The following is a 10,940-nucleotide window of genomic DNA, read 5'->3' as shown; positions in this document are numbered from 1 at the left end:
CTGGAAGGGCTCCCGCAAATGCTGTCCACTTATCCTAAAATTTGAATGACTAGCAGTTATTCCCTAGTCTAAAGGCCGAAAGATGTGTTAGCCATGGCCATGCCAATAGTTGCCACGTTGCCTGCTTTTCTATTACGCGTGTCCACCCTATATCGGCTTGATCTCCTCTATAAATGGCTCATTATCTTACTTCTGTTAATCCCCGTTATCAATTACTAATACGTGTTTGTATTAACCGCTGGTAGCAGTTCCCTAATTACCTCATCTTACATTATTAGCACAGTACTAAAAAAAACCATATTAATTGCTAGAGTATGGATAATTCACAAAACGCAAGTTACCAAGCCGGTCAGGCCAAGGGCCAAATGCAGGTGATTATCACTGCACCTGCTTAACTTTAATTATCTTACCAGTGATATAATTTGTGATTACTAGGAGTGGATCAATCACTCGTGTGTATCATGTTGATTTCAGGAAAAGGGAAGCCAAATGATGGATAAGGCAAGCAATGCGGCTCAATCAGCTAAGGAATCCATGCAAGAGGTTCTTCCTTACTTTTCTGATTATTAATTTTTTCCAGACCTATTTACTACTCTCACAATACATACATGCAATATATTTCTTGTTGTATTTTTTCTAGGAAAAAAAAGAAAAAAGAAAAAAGGAAGTTTGTTACTTGGGGTTATGGTAAAATTATCTGGAGTGTGTTGTGTGTATGCAGGCAGGGCAGCAAGCGAAGGCCACGGCTCAAGGAGCAGTCGATACTGTTAAAAATGCGACGGGGATGAACAAATGAAGAGGGTGCAGCAGTTTCAGCACATCTGCTTTCATGCACGATTAATCCCAGATTTCTCTTGGTTGGAGTTGGACCTCTCTTTCACATTTTTTGTCTTCGTCTGCTTTCTGCGCACTTTTTTGGCAATTCCCTTTTTCTTGTAGATGTTCATCCTTTTGTTAGTTTTCCATCTGTAAAAGAAAAGGGAAAAAAGGGAGGGTCTGTACCTGTAATCATGCATGGGCTTCACGACTTGATCTAATAAAATTCCAGTATTTCTTCTTGGTTCTACAACAAGATGTGATTTTGTCCAACTTTTTTTCAGTTTGACTCAACGCCGCCAAACAGCATAACCACTTTCTTTTCTTCTGGTAGTGAATAAAAGTACTCGAATCCTATTTTTATATCCATTGAAATTCTTCAGATTTTTGTGGGATTTTGAGGGAGGGCAGCCAAAAGCCTTTGGAAGAGGGGGGAAGGAGAAAAGTTGTTCGTCTCAAAGCAATCAAAGATAAAACTATAATGAATATTTAGGCACGTCAATTTATGGAGCTTTGGCCTATACCAATTTGCTGTTTGCTATCCTTGCCTGCATAATGCATATATCATTCTTTTAACTAAACAAATCATCCATCGCAGATGCACAACTGAGCTAAGAAGTACCATGCATCCCAACCAAAAGAATTCGACGACTGTTAATTATAGGAAAATTTAGGCTTAAATACATATCACAATTTGGGAGGAATTAATTACCTCCGAGAACCAACTACCAGTCATTTGGACTGGTGGCCACCACAAAAAATTTTAAGTCTTAATGGGTGAGAGGTCAAAGGTTCAAAAAAAATTACCAACAAGAACTAAATAGTAGCTGGGAAGTACTTGAAGTAACTAAGTTAGGCAACACAAATTATTAAAAATAAAAAGTTCTATTAAATTATTCTTTTGAGCACTTCCAAATTTGAAAAATTCTACTTCCAATTGGGTAGAGGGAAAAATTTGTAAAAATATTACCAATATTTTTAATATTAACGGCACATGTGTTGAACAATTTTCGACTTCCAAGTTCCTAGTCTAGATTGCATTTTAACTTTTAAGCATCCTCCATCTCAAGTCTTAAATCATTTTCATAATAGACTCATTTTTTTCCTTGAACGTTCCTCTAATATACCTCAAACAAGATGAGCAAATCCCAAACTCATCATTTGATTTCCAGATTAAAAAAAAAAAAAACCTAATTACTTGATTTTAGGTTGCAAAAAATGCATCAACTTATAATTTTTTTGCACTCCACAAAAGTAGTGTTCTTAATATACTCATTAGTTGAAGCATTCCTTATTACAACTAAAGGAGATAAAGAACCAAAGCCCCTATCAGCAAAACAAAGATAAGATGGGTAGTAATCAGGTTTGAGGTCTCAGAAATGTCACCAATGAAGTCTATAATCAGGCGGCCATCAGATCCCCTACCAGTAGGTCTGCGGAAGTACGTCTCACCACAAGGTGCTATCATTGGAGAAAATGCTGCTGCTATTCCTCATGTATCTGAATTAATATCACCAAAGCTGTAAAGCGCCAAGTAGTCACAGGACTGTAAATCCACCACCTTTTTGTTTGTTTCTGTTGTCGATCCACCTGATAAAACTATAACCACTAAGAACATAGCTCTTAGAGACTCCATTTTTTTCCTTGCCTAGTAGCTGAAATTATGCGCTAGATGCTCGGGTTTCATATTTGCAGAGCTTGGTTATATATTTATAAATCATGATGGTTGTCGCATCTGCTGGTGTTAATTTATTTGTAGTTTCTGAGAAGAGGACTAACAGGCAATGAAGAGTAGAGCAGTAAGAACATCTTGAACATCTTTTCTAACTGATGGAAAAGCATCTTGAGCATTTCACCGTATTTAGTATCCAACAATTAGTTGATTGAATTGGGAGTATAACATAGAGTATATAATTGATTCCCGCAATACATGGAGCTTATTTATATTCTTTTGACCTGCTTAATTTCTCGACAAAAGCGATGCCAAGTAGTTAATAAACTAGGGGTTAAGACATGATATGTTTAATCCTTATTCTGGACGCAAAAGTATGCGCAGAGAATCCCAACCTCACTGTCAACGTTCCCACAACGTTGTACTTGTAGTAAACATTCACCTGAAAAATCCAAACCTCATTATACAATTATTTGTCTTTCTTTTGGGAAAAAAAGAAAGGATAAAAAAAGCTATTGCATACCATCAAGAATTTTATCATTGTTGTTTTGGATTTTTGCTCACTAAATGATGTTGGGAAAATACGAATACGATCTTGTGAAATTATTAGGGTACTAGCTACTAATACAGTTGGAGCATGTGGTTTTGCTTTATAAAATGCACCCTAATACATATATCAGGATAGAAGACAAGTCATTTGTGCAATGCTAGGTTTTGTTTCGCTATATTATTGTAAAAATAATATCAAATGGTCTAGGATTAGACAACTTTCATTAGTCTGTTTTTCTTATTTATTTGGGAAACGTTTCACCTACCACTATTGGGCAACAAAAGTTAACACTCGAGCAAGTAAAAGTTGTAAGAAATTCTACCTAAAAATTGAAGCTGCTAAAATAATAAATGCACATAAATGTTACTGTCAAAGAAGAGGAAACCCATAAAAAAAAATGAAGTTTGCAGCATGTGAATGGATCAAGATAATTGGTAAAAAAAAGGCTGATTGGATTGTGTTTCATCACAAGGAAAATGAGCGATTTAAGTTTTAAATTTCTTTATGCAATTGCAAAAATTTAAAATTTTTTTTCCGCAACGAAAATAATTTATCCTACTTCTGTACTAATCTACGCTATGAAGAAGGGGAATGATGTGAGATTTGAACCCGGACTTGGTGAATGGGAGATGCTCCCTCCCTATGCGTGGAGATTGGATGCCAACATACCATAAAATGAGTGGATGGGGTAAATGTACAAAAGTAATTCTTCTGGAAGGGCTCCCGCAAATGTTGTCCACTTATCCTAAAATTTGAATGACTAGCAGTTATTCCCTAGTCTAAAGGCCGAAAGATGTGTTAGCCATGGCCATGCCAATAGTTGCCACGTTGCCTGCTCTTCTATTACGCGTGTCCACCCTATATCGGCTTGATCTCCTCTATAAATGGCTCATTATCTTACTTCTGTTAATCCCCGTTATCAATTACTAATACGTGTTTGTATTAACCGCTGGTAGCAGTTCCCTAATTACCTCATCTTACATTATTAGCACAGTACTAAAAAAAACCATATTAATTGCTAGAGTATGGATAATTCACAAAACGCAAGTTACCAAGCCGGTCAGGCCAAGGGCCAAATGCAGGTGATTATCACTGCACCTGCTTAACTTTAATTATCTTACCAGTGATATAATTTGTGATTACTAGGAGTGGATCAATCACTCGTGTGTATCATGTTGATTTCAGGAAAAGGGAAGCCAAATGATGGATAAGGCAAGCAATGCGGCTCAATCAGCTAAGGAATCCATGCAAGAGGTTCTTCCTTACTTTTCTGATTATTAATTTTTTCCAGACCTATTTACTACTCTCACAATACATACATGCAATATATTTCTTGTTGTATTTTTTCTAGGAAAAAAAAGAAAAAAGAAAAAAGGAAGTTTGTTACTTGGGGTTATGGTAAAATTATCTGGAGTGTGTTGTGTGTATGCAGGCAGGGCAGCAAGCGAAGGCCACGGCTCAAGGAGCAGTCGATACTGTTAAAAATGCGACGGGGATGAACAAATGAAGAGGGTGCAGCAGTTTCAGCACATCTGCTTTCATGCACGATTAATCCCAGATTTCTCTTGGTTGGAGTTGGACCTCTCTTTCACATTTTTTGTCTTCGTCTGCTTTCTGCGCACTTTTTTGGCAATTCCCTTTTTCTTGTAGATGTTCATCCTTTTGTTAGTTTTCCATCTGTAAAAGAAAAGGGAAAAAAGGGAGGGTCTGTACCTGTAATCATGCATGGGCTTCACGACTTGATCTAATAAAATTCCAGTATTTCTTCTTGGTTCTACAACAAGATGTGATTTTGTCCAACTTTTTTTCAGTTTGACTCAACGCCGCCAAACAGCATAACCACTTTCTTTTCTTCTGGTAGTGAATAAAAGTACTCGAATCCTATTTTTATATCCATTGAAATTCTTCAGATTTTTGTGGGATTTTGAGGGAGGGCAGCCAAAAGCCTTTGGAAGAGGGGGGAAGGAGAAAAGTTGTTCGTCTCAAAGCAATCAAAGATAAAACTATAATGAATATTTAGGCACGTCAATTTATGGAGCTTTGGCCTATACCAATTTGCTGTTTGCTATCCTTGCCTGCATAATGCATATATCATTCTTTTAACTAAACAAATCATCCATCGCAGATGCACAACTGAGCTAAGAAGTACCATGCATCCCAACCAAAAGAATTCGACGACTGTTAATTATAGGAAAATTTAGGCTTAAATACATATCACAATTTGGGAGGAATTAATTACCTCCGAGAACCAACTACCAGTCATTTGGACTGGTGGCCACCACAAAAAATTTTAAGTCTTAATGGGTGAGAGGTCAAAGGTTCAAAAAAAATTACCAACAAGAACTAAATAGTAGCTGGGAAGTACTTGAAGTAACTAAGTTAGGCAACACAAATTATTAAAAATAAAAAGTTCTATTAAATTATTCTTTTGAGCACTTCCAAATTTGAAAAATTCTACTTCCAATTGGGTAGAGGGAAAAATTTGTAAAAATATTACCAATATTTTTAATATTAACGGCACATGTGTTGAACAATTTTCGACTTCCAAGTTCCTAGTCTAGATTGCATTTTAACTTTTAAGCATCCTCCATCTCAAGTCTTAAATCATTTTCATAATAGACTCATTTTTTTCCTTGAACGTTCCTCTAATATACCTCAAACAAGATGAGCAAATCCCAAACTCATCATTTGATTTCCAGATTAAAAAAAAAAAAAACCTAATTACTTGATTTTAGGTTGCAAAAAATGCATCAACTTATAATTTTTTTGCACTCCACAAAAGTAGTGTTCTTAATATACTCATTAGTTGAAGCATTCCTTATTACAACTAAAGGAGATAAAGAACCAAAGCCCCTATCAGCAAAACAAAGATAAGATGGGTAGTAATCAGGTTTGAGGTCTCAGAAATGTCACCAATGAAGTCTATAATCAGGCGGCCATCAGATCCCCTACCAGTAGGTCTGCGGAAGTACGTCTCACCACAAGGTGCTATCATTGGAGAAAATGCTGCTGCTATTCCTCATGTATCTGAATTAATATCACCAAAGCTGTAAAGCGCCAAGTAGTCACAGGACTGTAAATCCACCACCTTTTTGTTTGTTTCTGTTGTCGATCCACCTGATAAAACTATAACCACTAAGAACATAGCTCTTAGAGACTCCATTTTTTTCCTTGCCTAGTAGCTGAAATTATGCGCTAGATGCTCGGGTTTCATATTTGCAGAGCTTGGTTATATATTTATAAATCATGATGGTTGTCGCATCTGCTGGTGTTAATTTATTTGTAGTTTCTGAGAAGAGGACTAACAGGCAATGAAGAGTAGAGCAGTAAGAACATCTTGAACATCTTTTCTAACTGATGGAAAAGCATCTTGAGCATTTCACCGTATTTAGTATCCAACAATTAGTTGATTGAATTGGGAGTATAACATAGAGTATATAATTGATTCCCGCAATACATGGAGCTTATTTATATTCTTTTGACCTGCTTAATTTCTCGACAAAAGCGATGCCAAGTAGTTAATAAACTAGGGGTTAAGACATGATATGTTTAATCCTTATTCTGGACACATCTGCTTTCATGCACGATTAATCCCAGATTTCTCTTGGTTGGAGTTGGACCTCTCTTTCACATTTTTTGTCTTCGTCTGCTTTCTGCGCACTTTTTTGGCAATTCCCTTTTTCTTGTAGATGTTCATCCTTTTGTTAGTTTTCCATCTGTAAAAGAAAAGGGAAAAAAGGGAGGGTCTGTACCTGTAATCATGCATGGGCTTCACGACTTGATCTAATAAAATTCCAGTATTTCTTCTTGGTTCTACAACAAGATGTGATTTTGTCCAACTTTTTTTCAGTTTGACTCAACGCCGCTAAACAGCATAACCACTTTCTTTTCTTCTGGTAGTGAATAAAAGTACTCGAATCCTATTTTTATATCCATTGAAATTCTTCAGATTTTTGTGGGATTTTGAGGGAGGGCAGCCAAAAGCCTTTGGAAGAGGGGGGAAGGAGAAAAGTTGTTCGTCTCAAAGCAATCAAAGATAAAACTATAATGAATCTTTAGGCACGTCAATTTATGGAGCTTTGGCCTATACCAATTTGGTTTTTGCTATCCTTGCCTGCATAATGCATATATCATTCTTTTAACTAAACAAATCATCCATCGCAGATGCACAACTGAGCTAAGAAGTACCATGCATCCCAACCAAAAGAATTCGACGACTGTTAATTATATGAAAATTTAGGCTTAAATGCATATCACAATTTGGGAGGAATTAATTACCTCTGGGAACCAATTACCAGCAATTTGGACTGGTGGTCACCACAAAAAACTTTAAGTCTTGATGGGTGAGAGGTTAAGGTTTCAAACCTCATCTCTTATCATTTGTTATAATATGTGATTTTCTCAAATCCATACGCCCTTCTCCACGAGAACCAAACAGTAAGTACTTGAAGTAACTAAGTTAGGTGACACAAATTATTATTAGTATTTTTAGTAGTAATAGCACATGTGTTGAACAATTTCCGACTTCCGAGTTCCTAATCTAGATTGCAGTTTTACTTTTAAGCCTCATCCATCTCAAGTCTTAAATCGTTTTCATAATAGACTCTTTTTTTTCCTTGAAAGTTCCCCTAATATACCTCAAACAAGATTAGCAAATCCCAAACTCATCATTCGATTTCCAAATTAAAAAAAAAAAACCTAATTACTCGATTTTTTGTTGCAGAAAATGCATCAACTTTTTATTTTTCGACACTTTACAATAGTAGTATTCTTAATATACTCATAATCCAATTACTAAATTGCATGATGCCTAATATAAACTACTTTGTCAACTAAATTGACCCTATTAATACTTATACGGAAGTTGTCCACAGAAAAATGAATAATCTCTTCCTTTCTTTTCCCGCTTAGAGATGGCGATGAGTAGAGTAAATCCAATATCTGCAAAAACTCAACTCAATGGTTAATTGAATTAGACAATCATTGGATAATTTGGTAGGGTCTGACATTGACGAGAGGTTATTGAAGAATAGAGTTCGGTAAAAAAACCATAAAAACCCGATACCCAACATATACACAAACATATGCCTTAGTTTTATATGTTAATAAAGTTAACTTTAACCCAACTCTTTACATAATCCTTCATTCCTCTTACGTAGGCTCTATAGCTTCATCAAAGTTTAAAAATTCAACGTAACGTGTTAATGTAACATGATGTATGTATTAATTTTAGTTTGATGATAGTTAGTTTTCTTTTTTCGAACTATGCAGATTAGCAAGTAACGAGTATCTAATGGAAAATCCAAATTTGAAAATGAGACGATTTGGTAACGAAAGTTAAAACCCTTAGGATTACGCAATGGGGAGGACCCAATAGGGTTTGGTATCAGATTAAAATATGCAAGTTAAAGTTTGCTATGAAAGATTTTTTAGAGTGACCTCTGCCATCCCTATCCCCACTTCTTAAATGTGTTCTCTCTAAAAAAATTCAAACACAGAAAAAGAATACTTACTTATAGGGGTGAGCGCGGGTCGGGTACTAGTCCCATTTATCATTTGGCTGACCCGACCCGCATTTTGCGGGTCAGTCATTTTCTGACCCTTACCCGCCCCGCATATCAGCGGGTATCCGATTATAGGGTACCCGCTGAGATAGGGTCGGGTTAGCGGGTACCCGCCCCGCCTCATTTATCATTTAATTTTTTTAAAAAAATAATTTATACCAATTTAATTTTATATTTTACACATTAATCTAAGATTTAATAAATTTTTTTTTCTAGAAAAAGGTTTCCCACCAAGAAACAAGCATGTGAAGAGAATATAAGATAAAGGAAAAACATTAAAAGAATTCAAAATCAATAAAAGTTTGAAATAAGGAGCACAATTTTTAATATATATGTTCCACATTAATTAAACTTTTTTCTATAAAATATAAGATCATGGCCTCTACAAATGAATCTTGTAAATAAACTGTAGTCTCTCATATTTGTAATGCAATTTATTCAATAAAATTACTTATTTAGTTCTAACTTATTATTTTATAATGTGTGTATAAAAAAAAAATATATATATATATATATATGCGGGGCGGATTGGGTACCCGCAGGTTTTCAATTATGTGACCCTAACCCGCCCCGCATCTTAGCGGGTATCCGACTCTCTTTTGACCCGATCAAATAATAAAAATCGGATATCCTAATTTTCGAATCGGATCGGATCGGATGTGACGGATTTTCGGGTTAACGGATAATTTTGCTCACCCCTACTTACTTACTTTAGTTTTATTTTTCGATGGGCTTTTCTTTGTTCCAGAGGTAATTAATTAAGGTCAATCCGTGAATTTTCATTTCAAACTGCCGCGCTCTTGTTTCACTCTCCCAGCCAAAATAGGGCCGAAAGGGCCCAAACCCTAAAATCGAAATCAAAAACCCCTTCTAGCTTTCTACTCTTAGCCGGAAAACCTCGAAAACTGCTCGCTATCTCGGAACCCATCAATAGAACTCTTCAGATCAATGAGAAATCAATGGCGTTGGCTTCTTCTCCTCCGATGCCACTCTCGGTCTGGACTGCTCATTTCCACCCTACCTCACTCTCAGGTAAACTCTACCCGCTCTATCTCGTCATGTTCTCTGCTTTCCCCGCCTCATCCCCCGCGCGTTACTATCAATCAACTTCATAACCCCCCTATGTCTCTCCGTTTTTTCTCCTCTTCTGAGCTCGCCGTTGAACCCACCAAAGACCAACCTGATCAAAACCAAATTGCTGTGCTGACTGACATTTTCTCCCAGACCCAGCTGAGTAATGAGAAAATTAAGCTGGAATTAGAGTCCAATAACATTGTCATAACCCATGATTTGGTTTTGAATGCGTTGAAGAATCTCCAGTCTGCCCCTGATGTGGCGCGGAGGTTCTTCAAATGGGTTTCAAAGAGTGATAACGAGAAGAGATTGAGCTCGAAATCTTATAATTTGATGCTGGGTGTACTGCTTGGTAATGGGTTTGTGAAGGAATTTTGGGATATGGTTGGGACTATGAAAAAGAAAGGTTATGGAGTATCGAAGGGTACGTTTGTTAAAGCTTTGGAGAAATTTGAGAAGGATGGGATGAGTGATGATGTTAAGAAGTTAAAAGATTTGTACGCGTCCGGGTCGACTGATAATTCAGTTGAAAATCTTTGTTCTCGGGTTTGTAGAGCTATTAGATCAGAGCTTTGGGGTGATAATGTGGAAAAGCGGCTTCGGGGCTTGAATGTTGAGTTTTCTAGTGAGTTGGTGTCGATGGTTGTGGACAATCTTGGGATTGGTGCAAACAAGGGGTTGATTTTCTTCAGGTGGGCTGAGGAGAGCGGTCTCTGCAAACATGATGAACGTACGTATAATGCTATGGTGAGGGCATTAGCTGGTGAGGATGCGAGTAATAAATTCTGGAGGGTTGTTGATGAGATGAGGAATGCTGGGTTTGAAATGTACAGGGACACCTACGTTGATGTTTTGGGAAGGTTTGTTAAGAAGGGAATGATCAAGGATGCTGTGGATTTGTACGAGTTTGCAATGGGGGGCTTGAATAAGCCATCAGTACATGATTGCACTTTTCTTTTGCGGAAAATTGTAGTTGGAAAGGAGCTGGATATGAACTTATTTTCTAGAGTTGTGAGGATCTTTAGGGAGGGTGGAAATGTGATTACAAATTCTGCTTTTGATGCAGTTCTCAAGTCTTTGACCAGCGTTGCAAGAGTTGGGGAGTGCAACAGCATTATAAAAGCCTTGGAAGAGGGTGGGTTTCAACTCAACGGTACTTTGCAAAGAAAGATTGCCTTTCAACTCAGCAGGGGTGGGAAACATGATGAAGCAGGTGAATTTATAGATAACATGGAGGCATCTGATTCTACTCCAGATCATAAAA

General features: G+C 36.9%; 3 protein-coding genes across 3 annotated transcripts in view; all 3 read left to right on the top strand.

Annotated features, from left to right (window-relative positions):
• Positions 1-314: 314 nt before the first annotated feature.
• On the top strand, positions 315-796 carry LOC113751263 (stress-induced protein KIN2-like). The gene is made up of 3 exons (XM_027295202.1): positions 315-371; positions 475-543; positions 722-796. The coding sequence occupies exons 1-3, from the start codon at positions 315-317 to the stop codon at positions 794-796; spliced, it is 201 nt and encodes a 66-aa protein (XP_027151003.1).
• A 3,267-nt stretch (positions 797-4,063) lies between these two features.
• LOC113751047 (stress-induced protein KIN2-like) lies at positions 4,064-4,545 on the top strand. The gene is made up of 3 exons (XM_027294894.1): positions 4,064-4,120; positions 4,224-4,292; positions 4,471-4,545. Exons 1-3 carry the CDS (start codon positions 4,064-4,066, stop codon positions 4,543-4,545), a joined length of 201 nt encoding a protein of 66 aa, XP_027150695.1.
• A 4,865-nt stretch (positions 4,546-9,410) lies between these two features.
• Positions 9,411-10,940, top strand: part of LOC113752921 (pentatricopeptide repeat-containing protein At3g02490, mitochondrial) — a 19,488-nt gene continuing 17,958 nt past the window's right edge. The window contains exon 1 of the mRNA XM_027296974.1: positions 9,411-10,916. Coding sequence (XP_027152775.1) covers positions 9,551-10,916 — 1,366 coding nt within the window. The 5' untranslated portion in view covers positions 9,411-9,550. The remainder of the gene's footprint in view (positions 10,917-10,940) is intronic.

The sequence above is a fragment of the Coffea eugenioides genome, chromosome 11, assembly GCF_003713205.1.
Source record: "Coffea eugenioides isolate CCC68of chromosome 11, Ceug_1.0, whole genome shotgun sequence".
In the NCBI taxonomy this organism is placed as follows: domain Eukaryota; kingdom Viridiplantae; phylum Streptophyta; class Magnoliopsida; order Gentianales; family Rubiaceae; genus Coffea; species Coffea eugenioides.
Note: the sequence above shows the minus strand (reverse complement) of the source record. Positions and strands in the feature narration are given on the sequence as shown.